We start from the raw sequence: 27,733 nt of genomic DNA, 5'->3' as shown, positions 1-27,733 counted from the left end.
ATTGGCCCGGCAGCTGGAATAAAATTGCTCATTTGCAATGATTCTACAGAAACTACATAAATGCTGGCTCGGGCATTGCTTGGGGGCATCCCCCATAGAAGAAGCTTTTTATTCTATTCCACCTCTAAAGGGGGTCTGAGGGCCGGGCTGTTTTATAAGAAAACTATAAAACTGACTACTTCCTGTCTTATGTTCTCATTCAATTGGATAGTCTGTTCCATGTTTTATTTATAATTTGGATTTTGGTATTAATTGTGAATTTAAGAGAATTTTTTTAAATTAAATAAAAAGAATGACACGGTGGGCAAGTAGGTTTTCTCTGGGTACTCCGGATTTCTCCAACATCCCAAGAACATGCATGGTCGGCTGGTTGAACACTTGTGAGGATAAGCAGTTAAAAAATGGATGAAATAAATTAAATTAAAAATAGAAAGTTGATTACAGTTTTTTTTTTACTAGGCTTTTTGGTAATCAGGCTACAGTTTCAGTAAAATTACTATTATTTTTTTTAAAGGCATCTTCGATCTTATGCATATAATATACAAAATAAAAACATATAAAGAACTACTGCAAAATACATGTCGTCAAGTGTTTTTTTTTTGGCAGCTGGACAAAACCATTTAGCACTTAACCAGCGAGTTAGTTGCAATGATTCCACAGTAAATTAAAAATAAGAAAACTTCCATTTTGCTTCTTATGTAATCTGCTCCAATTTTCCACCAGCTGTTTTTCAGTAACAGCAGCAGTAAACTATGAAAGGTTATTATATTTGAAATTTACAGCTGATTAAGATGGGCTTGCAACTAATTGATGGCAAAATCTGAATCTCATCTTTCATAGCAATTCTTGTTTACCAACACTTTGTTGAGGTTACTGAAAATCCAAATGACTTACAGCCCATAAGCGGAGTTGATGTCCAAGCTTGTGATCTGCTGTGGAGGTTCTCCATCTATCCAAGGGAGCTGGATCACCAGTTCTGCTTGGTAGCCAGGAGGTACCCGCACCACCCGATCCTTCACTCTAAAAATAGACAAAGATGTTGCGAGTTGTTATATAATTGGACGTCTCACTTCGAGTTTGCACAAACTGTAATTCCTCAACCATGACTATTTTTATCCTCTCATTTTAGTGCCTACGGGCGGGCTATTTCATCATGATGCCACACGTCCATCCGGGTGACAAAATTTAATTGACCTCTGTTGGCGCTTCTATTATGAAATATTTCTCTCATTTGATCAATGTGGAGCAATATATATATATATATATATATATATATATATATATATATATATATATATATATATATATATATATATATATATATATATATATATATATATATATATATATATATATATATATATATATATATATATATATATATATATATATATATATATATATATATATATATATATATATATATATATATATATATATATATATATATATATATATATATATATATATATATATATATATATATATATATATATATATATACCAATGTATAAGGCTAAATAATGATGTTAGTCTTCCTCTTTAACACATTACTTTGAGCATTCTGACTACCAATTCAAAGTGTCCCCTGCCTGGTAACTGTAGTTGGCTGGGATAGACTACAGCACCCCCCGCAACCCTTATGAGGGTAAGCGGTATGGAAAATGAATGAATGTTTATTTTCAAGGATATTATGGAAAGAAATCAAGTTATAATGCAAGTTATATCCAATAACAAAGTTGGTTTTCATATACATATAAGGCACACTGTACTAAAATGGACATAGATCCCCATTGTATTCTATGTTTACTTCAAAGGACATTCCCCTCATCAGTATGTATAAATCCATATCTAAGATGTACCGGATGACGAGCCGCGGGGTTTAAAGCAAAGAAAAAAGTAGTGGTTTATTACACCAGCTCAAACCTTAATTACATTAGCATTTCACTGAAACCTCTAATTTTACTCCGTGTAGATTTTTGGCCTACTATTCTAATGTATTATAACTCATAGACTGCTTTGGCTGGGATTGTGGAAGAGTATTTGGCACATTCTCCTTACAGTTATTAGATCCAGGGTTCAAACCCAGGCCATACATAGGCTTCCTGCGTGGAATTAGCATGTGAAATGCCCCCAAATATGCAAGATAGGCTGATTAATCATTTTAAAACACCTCTAGTTGTGATTTTGTGTGGGAATGGTTACTCGTTTCCTTTTGGACGTGCTAACCACTCTACCCATAGGCCACCTTCAATATATGATTTTATCCAAATGTATATTTGCATAATTCCTTACTTAAGGCAGGGTGTGCTGTCTTTCAAAGACTCTGGTGTTCCACCACCTGGGCTTGGTGGTTGTTGTTGGTGGTGGTAGGTTTGAGGGGAGTGGGAGCCTGAGTGGGGCTCAGAAAAGCAGGGATTGTTCTCATTTTCAGATGGAGAAATGACATCTTCTGGATCACATTGCAGTCGCACTTCTAAAGACTGTACAAGAGACAAATTAATATAATATTTCATCAAATGAAAATGTATAGGGCTGTTGATTGACGGTTGAAGTGCTCACCACAATTTGAGTGTTGGCATCATATTTGCTAAAGCGGTACAGGATGATGTGGGCCGAGATCCCAACGACACAAAAGATGCGACTTTGGGGACACCAGCTGACCATCTGGACTGCAAAAGGGTCATCGTCCACCAGTTCTGCGGCACGACTCTCGTTTGGTTTGGGCTTTTCAAACACCTTGGATGTCTTCAATTTGTATAGCATCTGAAGTGTAACTGATTGGAAAAAGCATTTATTTGTGGAGTTACTTTAATTCCAACAAAAATCCAACACGTGCCCTTTATAAAAAATTGTGTGATGAAAAGCGACATTTTGAACTTGCCAAGAATAATACTCTGCAGGCTTACGGTTGGAGCTATAACAGTATATTAAGGTGTCTAAGTTGGCAGACTGTTCCAGAATCTTGATAGTTGTTGGTGAAAAAAAACCTGGTATTTTTTGCACGTTTTATTTATAACACAATCAGTTTAAATTTAGACGACTTATTTTGTGTGTGAATAATATTGTCATTGACACATTTACAGAAATGAAATGCAGCACAGTAAAATATTTATCTTTTTTAAATCAACATTTTGGGGTTTTCTGTGCTTTTCCAGTTCATTTTACAAAAAACCTAGCATTGTGTCAACAGGTAAGCATTTGATTGGCCACCCATGTCAAGATTGTTAATGGGCAACTAGCATCCTACATTGAATGGGTATGAGAGGAACCACTTTGATTGGACCTGAGTGAGGTCACTTGGATTTCTTCCCAAAATGGTGCAGACATCAGTGGTTGGTTGCCATTGATGGCAATGGATGTCTATTAGTGGAAAACTTATTTAAATTCAAAGCAGAAGGATGAAGCTACATGATTGGGTTATTATCTACAATGGCAATTACATAGCAAGGACGGGCTGGCTTCTGCTAGTAAAAGCATTAGAGGGGTTCTAAATGAGGTTTTAAGTTGAGATTTCAGAAAAAAAGTACTAAAAATGATTCATTCAATTAGTTCAAACCAAATATCTAATATTTTCCAAATGGACTGAAAGCTCTGAGCCAACAAGAGAACTTCCACATGACCTCGGCATAATGTGTTGTCTGAGTTGAGCCATGAATAACTCAACAAGCTGTGAATATTTATAGCCGTCAACTTTTAGTCTTGTGTTTTTGATTTGTAGAAGCAAATAACTTAAAATTCAACAGAAAAAATATTTCCGTGCATAGAGAAAACACAACTGAACACGACTGTGCAAAAATAGGTGAGGAGAGTGCTGTTAAAAAAAAATGGTAACCTCAGGGAATTTAGACATTTCTTCACTAGGAATGTCAGTACTTCAACCAATCATCTAAAAAGATTGGCTACTTTTGGATTTAAGTGTCAAAATTACAGAAATGTTCATCAAATTGACGTCATGTACAATAAGTAGTATTGATTGAAGTATTTTATATAATTATGAGGATTTTAAATGTGCTATTTCTAAACATATCAGCTATGAAATGGTATTGGACTTACTTGCAGACGCATCCCAAAACTTGATCGATCCATCTGCATGTCTGAGAAAAGTAAAAGGTCAAAAGTACAACAACAATAATACAATGGAATTATTTAAGTCTTAGGTAATGTTTTATCATAGTACCCTTTATTTAGAAATTTCATAGGGAGCTATGTGCTATTGTGCAAAAAAAGTAGTCCTGTAGTTTTAAAATGAATGAAACAATATCAATTCTTATTCTACTATGTGTTTTAAAAATAACCCTGACACTAAAGGTAAAACGTGACTGCAGAGGAGTCATGCAGCAGCGAAGACCAGCTTGCGTGTTTGCTTCAGAATGGTTTAACATCTCTGCCAACCTCTCAGAGTGCGGCATGGCCCCACTCTGTGCTGTGCTCATTATGCTGAGTTTGGCACAAGCCCAAATCTAAAATTATAAAAAGGGCCCACAAAACAGCAAATGCAAAACACTATCATCTTTTCCTCATATGGATTAAACAAACCATTGCATAAAAAAAAAAAAAAAACAGTTTTCCTAGATTGGATATCTATCAGAATGGTATGTAAAGCAAGGACAAGACCACAAAACAAAAGTATAAGTATATAAATTGTTGTTATCCTTGACACACCAGCAGGGCCTTGCAAGAATTGTTTATTATTCCAAGCATGTTTTAGTTTTCTTGTAGGTAATGTTAATAATTGACTTATAAAAACATATAGTAGTGTTGACTAGTAGTGTTTCTATAGTGCCATTAATGGCAACCAATAAGTTAAATGATTTATAATAGGTTAATCCAATTTTTATTCCAAGACACTAATATAATTACAATATTTGTGACTTACCCAGTAATTATGATCTCCGGGTAGGTATGGGAGCCTAACGTCCACATTCCTCCACTAACTGGCCATTCCTAGCAAGGAAAAAAAAACAACAACAAAAAAAACTACTTTGAGTTTTATAGGCTACCGAAGTCCTCTGGGATAGGCTCCAGCACCCTCCGCAACCCTAGTGTGGATAAAGCGGTTCCGAAAATGAGATGAGATGAGCTTTGAGTTTTTAAAAGGACTTTTTCTTGCCTTCAAGTGTGTAAATTGGCATGATTTTAACCATAATGGAGGAATTTAACTTACCTTTTGACTATAGCCTGTCTTCTTGTGTTTAACGCCTATGGAGTAGAGGACAGGGATGATGTCCGGAGGGCAGTCTGCAAAATATGCTGTACATGTAACGGGAGATTCGTGGATGTCCATAGGGTAAGGATTCTCAAAGACAGGGAAGCTGCAGAAAATCCCAAAAAGAAAAGAAGATATAAACGTCTTAATACTCCTTTGTTCTGTCTTTATTGCAATTGTTTTTCCTCTAATTAGTCTTGTCTCTTAAAAGGGTTCCCGGGTGATATTACATCTTCTTCAAAAACAACGAATATGCCGTTTTAATAATATGCAACTTTGCTTTTACCAATTTTACTGACTTTATTACTGTGAAACACATACTTGCTCTGTGTTAGGTCCACCACTATTAAATCCTTTTCTAAAAGTACCACCACTGCATAAGGGTCTTGAACTTCTGAAAAATTCAAAGATTCATGATTTGTAGAAGATTTCAACCTTGACAAGCCAACCGCGTATTTGATTTGCACTCACCGTTATTATATGGAGTCTCACAAAGTGTTATAAACTCAACAATAGGATAGTCCATCTCTAGGACTGTGATTGCCTTGCCGTGCATGATGGTTAACGTAGGCCGCCGTCCTGCCTTGTCGTATGAAAGACCTCCAGAGAAGATGACAAAAGGCTCACTGTGTTGGGGAAAACAGCATTTTAACAAGTTTTTTTTAACCTGCAAATGTCTCAAATATTTCTTTTCAAGTGTGTATGGGTGTATTTCAATGAGTGTTTTAAACTACTGCTGTCAAACTTGCCAGATACAAAACGTCATTTCATTTTGAATGCCCTTGAAAATAAATAATATAAATCGACTTCATGTTATTCCCATAAACAACATATACACTACTGTTATTAAAAAAATAAAAACAAAATGACAAATAGAATTGTTACATTTCACGTTTTTGAATTAAATAATGTAAATGACTGAACAACAAATAAAATAAACTGAAAATAAATAATATTAAAAAAAATAGAGTAATTATTTTACCCCATGCAAAAAGTATTTCCATGAATCAATTGATCTAAGAATAATTATGGATCTCATGTGATTCATTACATTTTAAAATATATAATCTTTTTGCATATCTAATAAATTAATAAGACAATATTTGATACTAAGAGAGAAGGGTTTTGAAAGAATTTGGGCCCAAGAAACACCTGATTACTGTTTCCCAAATTATAAAATAGAATAGTCTATTGATTCATATCATATTTAATTAGTTGCCAGTTATTTGTATCCTTTGGTGGTATACATAATAACCACCATAACAAAATCACAACATGAAGTGACCCATGTCAAAGATGAGTTTTGAAAGTTTGACATGTTATTTATGTAATATTGGTGTCATTTTAGTACTGTTCAGTAACAAAGAGATAGAAAACACACCTGTTCCTTGAGGTCTTGTAATCCACTTTCAGTATGGGTTTACATGACTCCTTCTTTCCATCCTTTTGTATTTTACCTGAAGCACATCAAATAGTAAAAACTAACTGTAAGAGCTGGCATTGAAAGATCACGATCCGTGGCCATGAACGGTGGTAGACGTCCAATATTTTTTCGCTGTGAGAATCGATCGAATAATTGCTGCCAACCCTCCCACTCCACATTAATTGGATATTTATCAGTAGCAGCCAATCAGTCAATTTATCAAATTATTAAAGCCATTTGAATATTAGAGGTTGTTGATCCATTTAATTTTTCTTTTGAGTTTCAGCTTTGTAAGTTGCAATATGTCAGTTTTTCCCCATCAACGACAACCAATAAGTTAAAGATGACAAATCTAAATCATAACAACACAGCTTTTGGAATATTTGTCAGGCAGCAGATAGCAAATGGATCAAATTTGACTGAATTGTTCAAACCCGCAAAGTGTCGCTAGTGGTGAATCAGATTATATATTTCATGGAGCCAGCTGGAAGCAGGTTAGAAAAAATGTGACTGCCAGGCGTCTAGTTCATCTCACAGTGGGACATTTGAGTGCAACAAACAAAACAAATGGGGAGAGACGAACGGTGCACATGTATCCAGGAAGCCAGTTGCTTAAAAAAATAAAAAATACAAAGTCAATATGAAGCAACAGTGGCAAACCAATACATCTTTGTTGGTAGAGGATTGTCAGAATTATTTATTACTCCAATAACCATTGGCGTGGAGGGACACTGTCTGGTTTCCAAGAAAATAATTATTGTTTCTTTTGGTTTTATTACGATGATCTAAGAATGTTTATATTGTTCCTGTTAGGAATGTTTTTTTTGGTTTTCTTTTTATATCATGGTTGATTTCTTTTCCATTATATTCCGAGTAAGAATCAACACATTCATCATCCTATTAAACTCAAGGGAAATGTTCCTGTTTGATGCATTTGGGCAGAGGTGCTGATTTATACTGGTAGATCTTTGTCAGATCATAATAAATTCTAATTTGTTGTGCTAATCTAAGATCTTATTTTGTGTTCCTGGGAGGACAATCTGAAGGAAAATCCTAATCATGATAGCTATTTAGACCAGGGACTGACAATCATTCACTCATAAGTGACAAATGTGGTCAAAGCTGACCAATAAAGGCTGTGTTGCATATATTGAAATATATACTTGCCTTTATTGGAAATCAGATTCTTCTCCTTTTTCTTAAAACACACTCAGAAAACAGAATATGTCCGCTATAGATTTAAAAGTTGAATGTACACTAGTTATTCCCACATCAAATGCGCTAAGAAAAGTTATCCAATTTGAGCCATTCTGTTGAAATATCATTTACTGAAAGCAATGATTGTAACATTGGTCTTTTACTGTAAAAAAAATACTGCATAATAATAATAACTAAACTACAGTATGCGTCAACAAATTGTCATTCACATGATAGGGACTTCAAACCGATTACATGTATGATAAATTGAGATATTAAGATGTTTTGAAATCCTTTTGTTGTTGGATTTATATTAAAACAGGCAATGAGCTAAGGCTCAAAAAAAGGGGAACACATCAAATAGGCGCTGTTTAAAGGTTGGTTGGCAAAGCCATTGAACATTGTAAATTTTTATGGAAGAAGATTGTAATAGTCCTCTAAAAACTACAAAGGTTAGTCTTACCATGTGGGAAAGTGACCTGGATGGGCTTGGTGGTGTTTCTGAGGTTCCATACTGACAAGCTGCCGTCAGAGTGGCTGCACATGAACTGCTTTCCTTCATGATGCCAACTGGCTGAGTGAATGGCCTGTAATTGAAAAAAAAAATCGTAAATCACTCTAAAACCAGAACTCTCACATATGAGAAGAAGATTATAAATATAAACATTTCAAGTTCATTTAAGAAAACAATACAACAAACTCAAATACAATATAAACAAGGCATCCCGGTTGAAGAGTGGTTAACACGTCCAGATCGAGAGTTTAATCCTCGGTGTTCTCCCCACTCCTGCGTGGGTTTTTTACGTGTACTCTAGTTTCCTCTCATATACCAGAATCTTTCATGGAAGGGTGCTTGAACACTTTGAATGTTCCCTAGGTATGAGTGGGAGCATGCATGTTTGTTCATGTCATTGTGCTCTGCGATTAAATGGTAACCAATTCAGGGTTTTCCTACCTGCTGCCCATAGTTGGCTGGGATAAGATCCAGCATCCCCCGAGACCCTCTTGAGCATAAGTGGTACAGAGATTGGGTGAATGAACTGATTAAATGGGTCTTTTTTTTCCTCACAATTCTTTAAGACATCAAGTAACAATAAATTTAAATCCTTGGGACAGGATTTCTAGTGATAAACTCATTATAAATAATAATAATAATAATGATATACTCTTACTACTTAAATTTATAACTGAAAAGACGAAAAGAGCCACAGAAATGTCGATCATCGTCAAGAGTGGACTGATGTAAAGGAATAAACACAGCAAGTAATACTAATAAGCTTGAAATTGTGGACTCTAAAAATTTAAGTCAGCAGTATGCCTAGCCCCATGAGAAAAGAAAAAGCAAAGTCGACATGAAACAGGCAGCTCAGGTTAACATCAACAAACGAGGAGTCCGTGAAAAGGAAAGATCTGAAATTTCATTATACCCTGGCTTATTTCGAGTCAATCTTACACTACTTTTTTTGTCAAATATTCCACTAGTGTCTAAACTCACCTCATCATAGTAGATCCTGAAGTCAGCCTTTTTGGCCCGGAGGTCCCACTGTACTATTGTCCCGCTCTCAAATCCGACCAGAAGCTGAAATAGATGATAAATCACATGAGTAAAAATATCCAAATTAAGATATTTCACTACTTCAATAACAAGTTTTATAATGCAATACATACATTTTGGCTGATGTCATTGATACCTTTTATTGAGTATCTATTTGAATTAGACCTGTGTTGGTATTGGATGATACTGTACAAATACAACGTTTTGCAGTCGTTTTGCTTTTATAATGTAATACTACATTTCAGCATACTCACTTGAATTTGAAGTAATTCTATAATGGCTTGGTCAGACACGGCTTAGGTTAATGGCTGCCATTGATGGCACTTGAGGTTTAATCCACTTGAAGTAGGAGGGCAGGCAGCGGATAGAGGAACAGTCATTCACTGCCACCCTCCTGCATCAAATGGAATGGATATCTACTATTGATAAATTAATTTCAATTCACAACAGAAGGATGAGCAGCATGCCGAGATGGTGGCCAACTTGGGTAGCCTGACTGGAAGCTGCATCTCGATCCTCCTGATACCATTAACGTTATTTTAGGGCTAAAACATGGGTACCATTTATACCATAGATGTGCAATGTGAAATTGTTTATATAAATCAATTTTCAAGCTTTTGCCGCAGTCATAAGAAACATCTGATTTCTATAATAGAATAATATTGATGTATTTAACCCATATTTGTGGAGACAAACCATATGAAGATTTGCAACTATCTTACTCTTCTACAAGGCCCAGCCAAAAGTGCAAAGAAAGAAATCTCTGTGCGCACTTTATACTTTCACACGCGCACACACACACACACACACACACACACACACACACACGACTGCTAAAATTTAGAAAAAGTGGGCCCACATGCAACGCCGAACGAAAGTCGAGTCGAATCGACAACTTCCGTCAGCAAAGATGCAAGCCATTTTAGGAAAGACTTGCTCTAAAAGAAAAAGGTGGAATGTGTTCATCTTGCTGAGAGGAAAGACTGAGACATCTGACAGTGGTAGTAGATCAAGAAGTTAAGAGAGGCTGAAGAATAAGAAAGGAAGGAAGCCTGGAAGAAAGTGTGCAGTCAGCATAGTTGTCTGAGATCTTTTAAAGTAGTCTATAGGGTATAATATCAAATGCAAATCAACATAAAAGGGATATCATTAAGTTTTCAAATTCAAAAGGTTAATGCCTAAATGTTCAAATCTCTATGAAATTCAAGAAAAAAGATATATAATGCCAGGCACATTAGCAATTACAACATGTCATTAATAAGGTAGTATCTCATTATATTCAGTATTATAACAATTAAAATTTCCACCATTATATGCACTGAAGCAAGCTTTTCATGGTGAGTAGTCAAATACCTGATGACATATAATTGCTTATAATTTCTCAATACGGAAAAACACATCCAATCTGTTTTATTGTCATTCAAAACTCAGTATTGGAACCCAATTTTAGATATAATGAAGTCCTGGCGTTTTCATTTTCTTTTGTTACTTTACTTTTGAACAGTGTGTGAGATCACACAAAAGAAGCAGATTTGTTATATATTTTATTTGTTAGTGATAAATAATAGTAAGAAGAAAAAAAACAAGTTAATAAAATGTTAAACTATACTCTTTGATGCTATATTTAGTAAAATTTAGATTTTGAAAATGGTTCACTGGTGTTTTTTCCTTGCAGGTTATTTTGACAGTTCAACAAAATAATGACAATACATAAATATATATTATTATTATTATTGTAATAAATAATAATATTTAAATAGACATTCTAATTAGAGACAATTATTGCAAAAATAGGAATGAAGGGGTTAAAAAAACATGTAAATATGTGTAAAAGCAGAGGTACACGATGGTTATGGCCAATAAAGAATTTAAAGTTGATTATTATTATTAATATTGTAGTTTTATTATAATATATATGCTGTTTAACTCATTGTCTGTAATTGACAGAGACAGACATCAAATTCATTTTGACTGGATGAGTTGAACGAGTTCCCTACACGCTCCATAATCTTTTAATGCAGTATGAAACATTTTTCTCTGATGTCACTTCGTGCAACAAGCGACAGCTGCTGTGAGCGTGTCTTGTTTTTGTGTTTCACAGCTTGTCAACGCTGATTTTTTTTCTTTTTGTCTAGCGGCCATGAAAACCATCGGGTAAATCAATGCGCTTGTCAATGACCTATTCTGAAGCCACCTGAAACTTTTGTAACAATTTGTTAGAGGCTGACAAGTGTCAAGGCAACAGAAAAGTATTACCACGTCGTATTGTTGCTACATCAGTTGATACAAAAATAATTAACAACTACTCACCTTGCCTTCATCTTTTGGGCTGTCACTCAAGTGAACTACAGGTCCTGGATGAGTTTTAGTTGATCTGAAAAGAAAGAGCAAGACAACCTTGGAAAGAAGACCATTTTTTGTTCATTGCTTGGCTGCCAATGACAGAAATGACTGTCCAATTCATTCATAAGGGAGGATTGGTGATGAATAATCATGTTTCAGTGCCATTGCCAGTGATAGATAGACATTCATTCCATTTGAAATAAATGATCATCAAATTAATTACTAAAAACTCTTGATTAAACGCGTAAGTATCTTTTTGTTGACCTAAAAATTCTAAATAATTTTCTCTTTTGAGCCTCTTTATATGTACAATAATTTAACCTATTTTTTCATGATTTAGTTTTAACATTTCTAAATTAAAACACAAAAAAAGGAAACAAAACAGCATTTTTTCAGCAAATGAATGGTTTTCATAGCCATGTTCAGCCTCTTAATGATTTTAATTCTATGCTCCTGTGCCTGTGTAGGTTTTCAGTGGGTACTTTGGTTTCTTCCCATGCCCCAAAAACATGCAAATATTTTTGGCAGCTCTTAATAATGATCCTGATTCAGTTTCATTGAAGGTGATAGAGTCCCCAATCCAATTTTACCGCAAGAAGCTGGCAGCAAATGTTGATTTGTATTCTATTGTTAAATTGGCACAGCCTTCATTCACAGATTATTTCCAAGAACCCACAGAAATTGTTATAAATGTGCCTGCCTTCTACCCCAGCTCCCGAACGTTAAGCCGGCATCCCAGACCTTTCCCAAGAGAGACTTCCCACGCAGACACACAAACAAACAAACACGCCCAGTGTTATAACTGCTTACTGTAGTTTGGGTTGTCACAAGAGAACAAGATGGCTTGGTGTGGAAGTGCGGAGTGACTGACATGGTAGCAGAGAGCTTGCCAGTGTAACACTAGGAAGTGTAAATGTGGGTGGGTGATATATTTGAGGGAAGAAAACCCATTAAAACGCATCAAATCCACAGTGCTATGTACTAGATATAAGATCTATTATGCTGATTGTATGTTTTGTCTATCTTTTGGGAATTGTATGAGTGGGCCCCAAAATCAGAGTGCAGATTTGCTTTTTTTGTGGTGCGTGCGCAGAACTCAAATGGCAGTAAAGTCATCTCTGACCTTTGAGTTGTAAAATGCCAAGACTTCATCATTTTAGTTTACACTGTGAGACATTTTTGTTGAATGTCATTTTAATCAGTGTTAAACCACAGTGACCCTGACCTACAACTCAACTAGAGGGTACCTGTGTGATGAATGTCTAATTGAGTAAAGCATTTTACCTCTCTCTGATCATGATTGCCAAATACATATAGTACGTGAACATAACATTTCAGTATAAAAGTGTGGCCTACATGATCCAAAATATAAAACCTGATACATTCACATATGTACTGATGGATATGTATCACTTGCATTTTGTTATTTAGTATTTCTGCTAGTACACTGCTATAAAATGATATTGAATTGTATCCCTATAATAATGAATAAGTCTGATAACTTACAGTTCGATGGCTTTGTTCCACATGATGACGTATCCTGACAAAACGAAAGACTCAATGTTGACAATGTGTGTGTTCCCGCGCTCTGTCCCCACATAAAGCCATTTACTCTGAAAGGGAAGGTGGCAAAATGTGATCCTAAAACAAGAAAAATAGGGAGAGAATAAGTTAGTATATGCATATAAGATACAAATTGGTGTATATGTCTTAGAAGCACAAGCACCTGCCAGGCTTATCCAGTTTAGGAAGAAAACCTTGCTATTTCTGTCTTTGCTGCCATTGTAATAAATAACAAAGTGGTACCTTTACTTACGAAATATTAAATTAAGGTTAATTGTTTACAGGACATGAAGACTGTTTTAAATTGTTTTGATTGATTTTGAATGCTTCTATTGTCATTATATAAGTATAATGAGAATTAAAGCTTCACTATGAAGTGCAAAAGCGGCTGTGATGTTTTACTTTAGTAATTTCTAGGTAGTCAACTGTTTTTTTTTAGTTTTTAATTTTCAGCTCTGTGTTCACTTTCAGTCAGGATACAGATATAAATTTTCAAGCACTCTCCATAGAACAGATACATATTGAAGCAGTAGAATTTGTGTTGATTGACAGCTAGGCAAGCAGTAATGTTGAAATTCAACACCTTGACAAGTCAAACTTATTAAAAGGAGGTTCATATTTTCTCTCTTCGGTGCTAGCTATTTCTTAACTCATTCATGGACCTACTCAGGCTGAAACTTTCATTTGAATCTTGGCAGGAAGGGTATAGTGTTATATTCCCCTCTAGTAAGCAGTACCTATCACCTGGTTATCATTGTCCATACATATTCACCCACTAGTGTTAATGTATTTATGTTCACATATAGCTTGTTTCAATAAGAATATTTCCATGCAGAGTCAATTATTAATCAAAGATGCCCTGCATCATGCATATGCAATTTTAGGGATGAGTTTTTAATTAGAAAAATATTGTAGGGAATATGATAAGTTTTTATTGACCTACCAATCAGAGATGACAGATCCATCAGAATTTCATCCAGCTACAAGTAAGCTATGTAACGATTCACCATTTTAATCCGTTTAGTTCCGGCTGAACAGTTGAAAGAGAAACCATACAATTCAATTGATCTAAAAAATATAATGGAGTGGGAAAACTGTATGATGAATTATAAATAATATTATTTATTTTGCTGAAAGGAAAATTATAAGAATCATTTCACCTTTAATTAAACCTTTATGTGCAATCAACATCAACAAGGATCTGGACTTTCCTGAATGATTATTTTGCGGCATGGAGTATAATGTTAACCCTGTTCAATATTTACAATCACAAATAATTGTTTGGAGTCACCTCACAGCCACAGACTCCATCATAATGACATGAAACAGAACAATAGCTAATTAGGAAGCTTGCAGAAACAAAACAATTCAAGCTAAGTGCTTGGTAACATGAAAAGCAACACCATTGTGTCACCAGCATGGGGGAAGGAAACCAGTTCTTTGACTGAGCACAGTGTCCCCAATTATTATGTTCAATAATATTCTGCGAAATGCAAGTATTCTGTAGACTTGGCAGCTTCAAAGAAGTGACTGACAGCTATCACAACACAATTGTCTCCATCGTCTCCAGTGATTCATCCATAATTCTAAGGGTTGGAGGGGGGTTGTTCAAGGCATTCCTTTCGTTGGATTAAGCCTAGAGACAGAGTTAAATAGCAAGTCGCCACCTCTGAGAGATGATTCACAAGACCCTTTGATTTTTTTCTCTTTTGTCTTTAAGAATGATTCACTGCTGTGCTTGTGAAAAGATGTAGAGGCCTCTACACCCATCACAACATAACAAAGGTAAAGTACAATAAAGAAAAACAACATACCATGACTTTCTCCATTTTTTTTTGTTTCTTTGTTATTATTTTTTTTTTTTGTCCTCACACAAATTGGCTGTGTCGATAAAAGGTTGTGCATAATAATGTTATTCAGAGGGATTTGAACATTGAGGATAACGTGGCGCCTCCTTGTTAAAATATGGATCAGCAGTCTCATTTTTGAGAGGTTGTTAGACCTGTGGAATGTTTTTATGTTCTCATGTGGTTGTATGTTTTTACTGAAAATTCTGGCTTCCAACCTGAGCCCCAAAACATGCATAAAGGCCATGTTGGTAAAATATGCACAAATGGCACAATATTGTAAAAATGTAACAAGTATTTTGAAGAAATTTCTGAAAATTGTGATCTGAAAAATCTGCTAAAGCAAAGGAAAATAGCTATGCTATGATGTTGGGGTCACTGGATGTCCATGAAGGCAGTATGAGTTTAATTCAATTCGCACTCAGTGACTGAAAGAAGTCTTAAACTATGAATACATGCCCTGTGATTGACTGGGAACAAACCCAGGGCATAATCCAACTTCATTCCAAAATCAGCAGGTATCGTCTCAAGCATTCTGCAATCATGAATGGAGTCCAAAAAGAAAATATGGATGGATATAAAAAACCCAGAGGCTCTGTGACAACAGAAGCAGATGCCTTAATAACACACCTCGGGTACAGTTATTTGGTTTAATTATTCACCCCTTCAGTTCTCAGTGTGCCTCACTGCTGCACTCTCTGGTCAAGGTTGATGCATGTTCACCCACTAAGCTATTTTCCTTGTCACATTTGCCAAGTGCTTGCTCATGGTGCAGTGTAGAAGTAGCCATTAATCATCTGCGCTAGTGATTCGCTCTACTGGGTTGCGGGGAATCAGAGCCTATCTCCGATGACAACGGGAGTAGGCGGGGTCACCTTAGACGGACGACTAGTCATTCACAGGTTATATCGCCTCTCGCCCAATGTCAGAGATGACAAGCCTCACGTTGCCCAGCATTGGATAAGTGGAAGAGACAACAGCTAAAGGAATGGCTGTACTGTTCTACGATGGTTCTGCATAGTGCCTTGCTGCAGAGGAGCTTTAAAAGTTTCAAATTCATATAGTGTGAAATCATCTTTTGTAAATTCTTAGTATTGATCTCTTTGTTGGGTTCTTTCTTTCACTCAAATGAAATGTGAGTGGAATTCTATAGTATTAATAAGAGCCACAGTTGGCAGACAAAAGGGAAGCTGGTATATAACTGCAATGAACGTTACTTTCAACACTACTATTATTATCTTAAATTAATTAATCTTCAACACTGCTTCTCCTTGTCACACTAAACTGGTCGCCGTCAATCGTAGGAGACAGACAACCATTCACACCCGCCATCATACCGTCACTGAGTGGGAATCGATTCCACGCTGCCTGCACCGAAGTCGGGGGAATGAACCACTACATCAGTGAAGGTTCTCTTACAAGATAACCTCTTTGATTAAACAGCCTTTTTCAATGTACAATTTCACTTTGCCAAAGAATACGCTTATAGTAAACTGTGACTCAAAATGCTGCAAGGATTCTTATCTCAGTTATGAAGTATTACAACAGGACTGATAAGAAATGAGGAAAATTGTATGATGGAATGTGTCTGTGACTGCTCCATAGTGAATCACCGAAGGCGTAGGAAAAAAAAATCTATTTTCTCTTTCCTTTTTTTTCTGTTGTTTTCAAAAGCAGTACCGCAATATAAAAGCAATTGTCTGCCATTTAGTTCTGACAGCAGATAAATGTGAGTATGCTGCTTGTCAGTATCATACAGACAGCAATTTTGTGTAAAACAACAACATAAAGATGGTTCTATTGAAATCAGAGGCTTTTTAAAAGGTATAACAAACAAAGTGCTGTTCATCCATTTATTTTCTATAATCTTTCCCATCAATGGGGTTGATTGTGACTAGACAACGTTCTCTTTGCGAGTGGTTCTCACCTTTCCCTGTTGAACTTGAGTGAATGCAAGATAGCCGGTCGTCTCTGACGAAGATTCCATAAGTGTAACGTGTCATCAGCACAGGCTGTTACTAAGGCCCCCTGTTAGGTAATAAACACATTGGAGCAAAGAACATAAAAAATCATTAATACAATGATTATCAAAATTCTTCATTTCCCTTAAACTCCTTTCAAAACTGAATCTAGATGTTGCTATATATATATATATATATATATATATATATATATATATATATATATATATATATATATATATATATATATATATATATATATATATATATATATATATATATATATATATATATATATATATATATATATATATATATATATATATATATATATATATATATATATATATTTATATTTATAAATAAATATACACACACATACATACATACACACATACAACATCTGATTTGTTTAACGTTTCTGCCCATGAAAGCAAAGTGTGTATGAATATTTTGGTTTATACTGTCATTATTCATAAGTGCCTGTTAAAAGTGGCCACTTTCCTACTAATAGATTTGGTCGATACATCAAACTAAATGTCAAGAGACAACTCAGAAAATAACCATTAGCAGGGCAGCAACAGCCCAAACACTCGAGTATGTGAGAGGATATTAACATGCCGAACCAGAGTTGCTTTCAAAATGTACAGTTTTTACATTGACTACTAACGAAAGTCAGTATATTACATCTCAAAACTCTAAAACTAAGTAAACACACCAACAATCTTCTTACATTTCTTACACCTTTAATGTTTTTCAACAAATTAACTGATTGGCTCTGATCGAGTACATACCATAGAAACCCAATTCATTGGATTAGATATCTATCATAGTCAGATAATATTTCTTTTCTTTTTTAAATGTTAAACATTACATATTCTTATATGTTATATTATATTTCATATTTTAAAACATTTTTGCTCTTATTTTTTATTAGAAATATATTTACTATTAACTCTTTAACCACCATTAACGGTGCAATCTTTCATAATTGTTGGCACCATTCCCAATAAAAACAGATTTGACCGAAGTTTAGAGCGATCAATTAACAGTATAAATTATGTATTTGCACTTATTCTGAAGATTAGCAAATTTGGATACTGTAATGCTTTTATTCAACTCAATGGCTCTCAATGACAACAACAGATTCTTGATTATGGGATACTTTCTACATTAGTGTATAGAATTTTACCTTCAAGAATAGACAAGCGACCCAATACTTTGAAAAATACTAAGTCTTACCTCATTGATAAGGAACTGTAGTTGAAGAACAGCTGCACCACTCTCATGGTGACAAAAGCAGTCCACCCCTGGTCGACCCAGTCTGATAACATCACAGAGTCAAGGAAATGTGGGAATATTGATCAAATATTTGCAAAAATATTGCACATCAGAATACCTCCTAGTCTTACGACATGTATGCTTTGCTAGTTTACAATGTACAAAGGCACTTTTCTAAAGTTTGTTTCTTTAGCTATGGCTACTTCATCTGGTGTTATTTGCATCCGATGAATGGAGTGGTGTATGATTTATAGTAAATGCACATTGATGTATAAGGATTACTCCTCTCCCTCCTCAGGGCACTTACATTTGCAAAACATCCGCACAAGGAAGTTCAGGAAGGAACAATGGGGAATAGTCCCATTGGCTGTCACTCCAATTTAAGTGAACAATGTTTAGCATGTGAAAGATTATACATTACATCATACATTACGGTCCTTTTAGATGTTCATAGGTTTCTAATATGCTAATGAGGAAATCAATACACAGATTAATGCCAACATGGTTATAAAATGTATCCTGATTTACACAAAAATGTTACTGTACGCAGAGATACAGGATTTGAAATGCTTTGCGTATAATATTGAGAATGTCATTGTGTTGGCCCCGTAGACAGTGCAAGGTCTTCCACAGTCTAGACATTGTAGGTTTAACTTTTGCATTTCATTTTGACTGAATACGTCCTTTGAATGATGTGGAACCTTGTAAAAACATTGACTTCAAATGTCGATTCACTTAATGACTTATATGATTTATAAAAAAAAAGAAATCCCGAATATCCTGTGCATATACCTTGCATGTGAAATCTCGCTTTAGTCACACTGCACATTTGCTTCCCCATTTTCTCTCAAAATGTGATTCTTCTCCACCCCATTTGGCATGAAGTCAACTCACATCGTTATATCAGATCACAAACCACTTTGGACAAGGTAATTGTGTAACCTGAATGAGCTGCAGTTACATATCCCTCCTATTATTTTGAAAACAAAATGTGTAAAACTGTAATGAATGGCTTCAGTAAGTAATCAGAAGCATTGCAGCTAGCATGAGACAGGAGTTTAATCCAGTTGTGAAATAGCAATAGAAAGATGGAGGCAAGAAAATGAGGATCAAGAAGCAAATTTTAAGATGTATCCAGCATAGAATCCCACCTTCAGCAGTACCTTGGAATCCAAATTTGAATGCACATCAAATTTTATACCCTTTTAGATACTCATATCCTGCATTTGCCTAAATCCTGTCATTAAGATTCATGACTCATTCACTGGGGAAATAAGGAAACGGTCATATGACTTGGTGTAACGCCTATTAAGCAGTCAAGTGTTATTATCTCAACAATTTTGAGGGCAGCACAGTGAGGTGTCCTGGTGTTAAAAATATCTTTTCCCTGCTGTTCTAAGTTTGCATGTTTCCCTTCCGTCGGTGAGGGTCTTGTTAAACCTACAACACAGTGTAACCTAAGTAACTCGTTCAAGTGATTAGCTGACATTGACATCAAATCTCAAATAAAAAAAAAAAGTTTATTCACCCTCTTCTAGGCAAAATGGATTGGCCGTCTAGTGCTGTCAATGGCACAGAATGATGACCATTCACACCCAGTGTAAATGTGTTGTCTGTCTATTCTTTTCAAAGGCAGTGCTACAAAAGAAAGTGTGAAAAATGTACATATTTAAACCACATTGGCGACGTGTTATCGTCAACAATTTGTATCAGCTCTCTCCCATTAGACTGAATTGAATTGAATTGTATTTCAAGACTTTGCCTTTTGTTGGTATTTCACAATAATCTGGGAATCATTATATATGTATAGATTGGAAGTTCTCCTACTTAGAAATCCAGACCTAAACCCAATAGAAAATCTGAAAAATGAATAATAGGTGGGAAAAATGACAACCACATATGTGGACAAGTCACTTTCTGTCGTGTGGACGTTAGGTCTTCATGAGTGTTTATATTTATTTCCAAAAAACGCCACTAGCCTTACAAAGACTGAGTTGTCCATTGGAAAATGTATAGTAAAAATGACTATACCACTTTATCATTGGCTACAGAAAAAGGGGCTTTACTAGCATATGGCTCACTGTTTAGATGGTTGTTGACTCCAGATGGTAATGGCCATCACAGCCAGTTTATGTGATTTAAGTTCTTAAAAGGGAGGGGATGGAAACAGCTTTAAATCTCAAGACTGTGTCTGCTTGCATCACTCTCCCCCTAGCAAACCACTTTCAGCACACATTGCATTCAAATTCACATCACACTCGGGGCCAGATCAAAACAACCGAGACACTGTCAGAGCACAAAGCTGATGTGAAGGTGAACCGCCTACATCCATATGAGAGATAAACATTGTACTATTGTCAGATAACCACAGAGGGACTGACTGCTGCATGCTCAAGAAAATTGTTTATTATTTCAGGCGAATTGTGGCCATCTCGGCTGGGAAAACAAAACAATTGGCGCATGTAATTCTTTTTTTTGTTGTTGTTTTGGTACATGCAGGGGGTAAAATAATGAGTTGCAATAGAGTGAGAATTAGGTTTTCTCCACTGAGTGGACTAGAATGCAAAGCTGTAACACCCACTGACCTGAATTGAGTTATTATAAAAGTGAGTGGTATTTATTGTCCCATATTTCCTTGCTTCGTAAAAATAGTAGACTCAATTAGTCCCTACAGGTAAAACGCTATTCATATAAGTCATCTGATTCCATATGTGGATTGAAGAATAGAAACAGAAAAAGCAACAGGAAGGTTGGATTTCAACTCCTGACCAATCTAGACTGACATGTAACAGCAATTAAGATGGCTTTTTTCATGCATCATGAAGGATATCGACAGCAAATATATAAAAATTTGTTGAGGTTTTGTGCATTTTATCCAACAAAAACAAAACTGGTCAACAAACAACCTGAGTGCATAACATATTTTTCAGTGTCCCACTATTTGTTGTACAACAACATGTTTTGTTCAAAGCACAAAAGAACAGTAAACTTTGCACATAAGTTCTAACTTGCTGTCAGACCGAGTCAGGGGAAGACCATAATAAACAGATTTTTTTTTTATTGTTCTCTTTTTAAAAACCTGTCCAGTACACGACAACATGCTATAATTCTTTGATTTTTCTCAGAGAAATTACAGTTATAGTGCGCTGATTCGACATGACTGTATACTTTGATTATGTGTGAACTGCATATATTAACTACAATCCGGAATATGAGTCACATTGCATTAAGTCACATCCATTCTTCTGTGACAGGTTCTTTCAGTTTCAGTGCTTGTTAGCCCCAACTCTACCATCGATTTTGAAATTCAGCCCAAACCTCGGAAGACCAGAATGACTTGTCATGTAGTTCGACTGGCTTGCCAAGAGAATGGGACAGAGCAACTTGCTATATTCTTTTACAATTTTCCAAATAAATATTTGTTTGAATCAAAACAGATTGGCAAGTAGTGTCTGGAGGAAAATGAACATGCTCTAATCTGCAATTCTGTAAATTCACAAACACATAACAGAGCTTTTATATCCCGATTAACACACTTAATTACACAATAGCAGTCCATTTTTGTACAGATTTAAACAACCATAACTGCCAATGATCTGGCTTTGTCCATCTGGCCACTTTGTTATATTCTGTACATCTGCTTTATTTTGAAAGCCCATCAAAATGAGTCACTCTCTCCAACAGGCCTCTAGACTGTAACCCAGCAATTTCACATTCCAATATATACTAAAAATCACCTATTATAAAGTTGGCTTAAAAAGAATTGGAAAATATAGATTGTCAGTCATTTAGGACCTAAATGACTGACAATCTATATTTTCCATGACCTAAATTTTAGGTCATGTGAATCACTAAAAAGTCGCTACACCTGTGATTCAGCATGAAGTAGGATTTGCACATAGACTCATAAACAGACATTTCAGTTTAGATAAAACTTGTATTCGTCTGTATTTCAGTGATATGTTTAATTACTTCTAAACCTGACACAACCAATGGCATCAATATAAATGAGGGTCCATTATAAATACAAGTTATATTTTTTTGTATGTTCTCTTGAGGTCCATTGCAGTTTAAAGTGACCACTGATCAAAGTGTGCAAATTCTCCTAATTATATGAACACTGTTTGCTGCCGATTGATCCAGCCAATGGTTCTCTAACTGACCTGAGATCCACTTCTTGTATCTCTAGTCATGCATGTTAAAAATCAAATTTTCATCATGTAGAATTGCCAATTACTTCCACACCCCCCTCTCCCTTTTTGGATTTTTTTCTCTTATCTCCTGTGTGAGTGTGTGTGTCTGTGGGAGTGCTGTGTATAGTAATTACTTAGTGCTTGTTTTATAATAGCAGTAAAGGGAGAGAAGGTCGGGCAATTTAAATTAGAGTATCACCTCACAGATGAGATGTGTAGAACAAAAAAAGTGAAGGATTTGAAGTGGGGGCGTCAAAGCGTGATTGTTGACTACTCCTCATTGCTTTTAGGGTACATTTGGACTGGCTGATAAAAGGTGGATAGAATGTCTCTTTCAATAAACAGCCATTGTGAAAGTTGAAGATTAAAGGTTATGGCTAAACATGTCCTCATGGAAGAACACAAACAGCTACTTCAATTTTCTCCATTCCACTCTTGTTATACAATTTTGGACAAAACTCTGCCATTAAATTCCATTTGTAACAACAGTAAAAAGGTTTTCCAGTGCCCACACAGAGCTGGTCATGGCTCTTGCAATCGTCGAATTTGGTATAGTTGGTATTAACATAGAGGTAAAATGCATTCACATTAGTTTTTCTTCCCAGAATAGATGTAGATTGTACAATAGTAGCCTTGTTCACAGACATAATGGACCTCTAATGAAACCATAACTACAGTTTGGCCCTGACAAAGATGAGTAATCTTAGTTAAGAAGAAGTTTTTAATTGGAAAAATCCCACAGAATTACATGGAGAACATAAAAACTCCACATTCATAGAAACTATATACATTCTTTGGAGCCTATTCCAGCCAACCTTATAGCCCAGACTTTAACAATGACAATGTAGAGAGTCCAAGCAGCCTCCATGCCCAGAAAAAAACCCACACAGGTACGGGTCAGACATCGAAAAAAGTGGCTTCATTAAACAAAATTAAAAAACAAAAAGACGTCCTATTTCGAGAAGCAATGAATAGCATGTAATGGAAGTAGATTGGAAATTTTGAGGGTCAGTGTATTTCCTGTGGTCAAGTCAACAGAAACACAATTATTTGTGATGACATTTTCCAAAACAGTTGGATCACTGGGTTATGTTTTTCCCTTTCAAAATGTCGCCTGTAATTTGAGGGATGAAACCAATGAGATGGCATTATACGTGCATGAGCTACTGCTCCAAAGTGCAAACGAAAACAAATCATCTGTTTTGTTGAAATGTAATTACCAACTCGGGGGTTATAATTTGCAAAACAAACACTCAAGTGCACTGGCTCATCAACAAGGATAGAAAGGCACTACGTCTGTTTTTTAGCTAGTGAGAGGATAAACGTAAAAGTGAGATGAGACATAAGGCAAAGGTAGAGGTGACAAAGACCAACAGGGGTCATTTGATGACCTGTATGCCAAGTAGGACAGCAAAGAAGAAGATAATTATGTGTAAAGGCTGACCAAACAGAGGGACGGAGATGGGAAGGATGTCCAGCAGATTAGAGTGATGAAGTCTTGCACCCACTTGGCCCTTTGTGGAATTGGTTGGACACCTGTGGCTGAGAGACAGTAGCTCCGAGCATAAGACAGGAGGCTGAGCTAGAAAAAGCTGAGATGAAGATGTTGATGTTGGCTTAAAGTGCGACTAGATTGGGTAGGATTTAAAATCAGAAATTAAGAAAGACAGTGGTGGTTAGGCATTTTGGAGACAAGGTCAGAGAGACCAGACTTCAATAGTTTGGGCATATGAAAAGGAAAAGTAGGTATATTATATATGGGTTGAAGGATTTTGAAGGCGGCACTGCCAGGGAACAAGACTAGAGATCAACCTAGGACAAGATACATGGATTTAGTGAGGTAGGACATAAAAGTGTGTTGTGTAGGGGAGGATGATGCAAAGGGCAGAGTAAAGTGGAGAAAGTATAGCGAACGGGAAAAGCCTAAAGAGTAGTAGTGTAGTGATGAAGTCTTCAATTATAACATATTTATCCACACTATGACATGATGACAAGTCACATTACAGACGCATTTACATTTCGCTATGAGACACATTTGTTTTTGCGAATTGTACAATGCAATCAATATATATATATTTTTCTAATATTTTAAATAATGCACCTTAATCACTCATCAGTTTGAGCATATTCTGGTTTTAAAATGTAGACAAAAATGATTATATATGCTGTTACAATTAGCTCACCAGTTCTTGTTCTTTTTCTTACACTGTTGTGGGGTGTGAATTCAGTCACACTTAACACAGAACTGCTGTTATCAGCTTCAAAAAAATGTTCCTCAACAAATCCCTTCAAACGTGATATCCCGCTTTCATATGAACTCTTGCCCTTGAAAGAATTTGCAAATCTGACCCAAGGCAGGAAGATATGTTGGCTTTTGAAAGATATTTAAACCGAAGCACTGCAGTATTAGAAATGTTGCCATAGAAATTCCATCTCAGCACATTCAACTTCTTCTATACAAGCATATAGAAATCTTCATTCCATTTACCAGACTGAGAAATACTTTGCGCACGGGTATATGTTTGTTGTGGTCTTTTAAATGGCAACGCTGAGCTGTTTGTCTAGTACTGCGGTGCAAGTCCGGCAAGATTTTCTGCTCCATAGAATATGTGAGGCTGACAAAAGCACTTGCTGCGGCCAAGTCTTCCAGGGTACGAGCATTACCGCTCAACAAGCAGATCGTAGAAAGCCACCAATGCAATGCTGCGAATACTGTGCGGCAGTCAAGAGCCAATAGCCTCTGTCTGTCACTTTGTCTAGATAAGGTGCCGTTTGACAACAGAAGATATTGATTCAGCTGCCTGCAGGCTTTTTATAGAAGCCGGCACCATCATTATGACCCATCGCCCTGCCTGCCTCAATGCCTCCCCATCAACAGAGAGACAATGCGTGGATACACACAAATAGGAGGAGGGAGCCATGCTGGTGAGGGTGGAATATAGAGATGACAATCATAAACATAATCGAATACAGGTGATTGAAAAGGAAATAGAAGAGGATAGGGATTAGGCAGGGAAGATAAAACAGCAAGTTACGATAATGGCAAACATTAAAATGTAAAGGGGGTAAATTTAAGGGTGGAAAAACACCACTGAGGAAAAGGCTAAGTGGAGTAAACACACACATTGCTCATGTGGGAGTACATTGTGAGCGGGATGTTTAGGTGTAGAAAGAAAATGTTATGTACTCTTTCACTCATTGTGCTAGATGTCCAAGCTATTTTGATTGTGAGAAGGTGGCAGCAAATAATAGCCCGTCAATGGCACTGAAACATGGACATTTATAGCCATAAATTGGACATAAGTCAACCAATGCAAGGTGTACCCATTATTTTATAAACCTGGCGGGCAATTAGTTAAATAAGATCATTAATCATTTTAGATAAGATGAATAAATAGTGTTATTGGAAGCATTATCCAGTGTACTTCTGCTTTAATTTGTTTTGATTTGATTATTATTTTAATAATATATAATAATATTATTTCCCTGCCATTGACAGCAATAGACATTAAATCATTTAAACTGGAGGGCTCATGATTCAGTGCTGTTAACAGCGCTAGACGTCCAATCGGCCGACATAAATGAGCACCTTTTAAAAAGTTTGACAATAATAAAACAAATGTGGTCTTTGCCATGTATTTACTTTACACATTTCCAATAGTGACACATTATTGCTTGGCTTCGCACAGCAATTTCTTCAGGCATGTGCCCAAAAAATTGCAGACCTCCCACACATACGTACCTTCATCAAACAACCATGTGTGACTAGGTTATATCATGTTCTCCGTTCAGACTTTACACTCTGCTCTCTGGCGTTGCACATAAAATGGTTGGATGAACCTTGGATTGAACAGATACCGATGGGTCAAGCTTACTAAAAAGTGAGAGATACTAAAAATCCCTTGTAAAATCTGCAGATACAACATATCCAATGTTACAAAATACTGATCATCAAAATATTATCACCATACTATAAGGTTATCAAGATTCCATTCTTGTAATATCGACTTGACGCAAGCAATACATTTTTATACAGTGGCCCAGTGGTAAGCAAGAATTCCAACATCACAACCCTCAAAGCGGGTTTACAGTTTCTGGCTTAAGTTTTAGCAAGCCATAGTCAGAAAACAGATTGCACTGGGCCTGCAATTGCATTTCATCAGGAATTCAAACAGTTCCATTTTATTTGTTCCATAGCTGCACCTTCACAACAGTCTTCTCTTAACATCTCTTCCTCAGCATTGTTGATTAAGTCTCTGAAAATCGAAAGTTTACGCCTCGCAAATGACGAGTCGCACTGTGGGGAAATAAATCAGCCCAATTTGGTGCTGCTGCCAAGAGCCTATCTCTCATCCTAACCTGAATTTCTTCTCATCCTCTTGCAGGCATCAATGTGTTCATCCTTGCTATCACGCACGTACGCCTACGGAAACACCTGCTTGCACGAGAAGGCGTGCATCCTTTTCAAGGGTGTACACAACTGCCTCCCTGTGAGCACAACTCTTTCTCAAGCACACTTCAGCCTGAATATGCCATGTTTTTCATAAGCACTTAGCTGAAAACATACAGACGCTACACACCGATTCTGGAACATTAGAGCTTTTACAAGGATGTGTGCAGAGATTAAAAAAAGGGACGTTATCCAACATGTGAAAATAAAAAGATCAAACATTTAGTAATCAAAATGGAGGAAGCAAAAGGAGACACTAATAAATAAGGACCACACATAATTAAAAAATGGTATCAAGGTGAAAGACTAACACGCCTTTTTTTATGGACCACAGGAAAAAAAATTTTAACATTAACCAGAGTCAATTGCAGTGATTTACAACCAATCATTGTTAACTTGCCTGACAAGAAACAAATGGTTTGAATCCTACTATACTAGCAGAGATTTTTTTTTCAACAAGGATGAAAATTCTTAGTCACAATGTCACAGGTTGGACTATGGTTCCATTTGCAAATACTACCCAGAGTGGACAAAACTGATATTTCTCAAAGTTATTAACCCACCTGAACATCATTGCATTTCTTTTTAGAGAAAATGTTTCTATCCCCCCCCCCCCATGCTGATTACTGTAATTGCTGCCCTCTCTACTGCATTAAAAAATACAAATAAAATCAATCAGTAGTAAGTATACTATTACAGCAGAATTCCACA

General features: G+C 36.0%; 1 protein-coding gene across 14 annotated transcripts in view; it reads right to left on the bottom strand.

Moving 5' to 3' along the window:
* Positions 1-27,733, bottom strand: part of stxbp5l (syntaxin binding protein 5L) — a 79,350-nt gene that overhangs the window by 25,329 nt on the left and 26,288 nt on the right. For all 14 annotated transcript variants that reach the window (XM_077728849.1, XM_077728852.1, XM_077728850.1 and 11 more), the window contains exons 3-17: positions 18,341-18,422; positions 17,065-17,165; positions 13,234-13,368; positions 11,695-11,758; positions 9,325-9,408; positions 8,293-8,416; positions 6,591-6,666; positions 5,681-5,835; positions 5,531-5,603; positions 5,168-5,315; positions 4,880-4,947; positions 4,057-4,097; positions 2,563-2,777; positions 2,296-2,483; positions 895-1,020 (exon numbers count right to left, since the gene is read on the bottom strand). In XM_077728849.1, coding sequence (XP_077584975.1) covers positions 895-1,020; positions 2,296-2,483; positions 2,563-2,777; positions 4,057-4,097; positions 4,880-4,947; positions 5,168-5,315; positions 5,531-5,603; positions 5,681-5,835; positions 6,591-6,666; positions 8,293-8,416; positions 9,325-9,408; positions 11,695-11,758; positions 13,234-13,368; positions 17,065-17,165; positions 18,341-18,422 — 1,680 coding nt within the window. The remainder of the gene's footprint in view (positions 1-894; positions 1,021-2,295; positions 2,484-2,562; positions 2,778-4,056; positions 4,098-4,879; positions 4,948-5,167; positions 5,316-5,530; positions 5,604-5,680; positions 5,836-6,590; positions 6,667-8,292; positions 8,417-9,324; positions 9,409-11,694; positions 11,759-13,233; positions 13,369-17,064; positions 17,166-18,340; positions 18,423-27,733) is intronic.

This window comes from Stigmatopora nigra, chromosome 11, assembly GCF_051989575.1.
Source record: "Stigmatopora nigra isolate UIUO_SnigA chromosome 11, RoL_Snig_1.1, whole genome shotgun sequence".
NCBI classification, from domain to species: domain Eukaryota; kingdom Metazoa; phylum Chordata; class Actinopteri; order Syngnathiformes; family Syngnathidae; genus Stigmatopora; species Stigmatopora nigra.
Note: the sequence above shows the minus strand (reverse complement) of the source record. Positions and strands in the feature narration are given on the sequence as shown.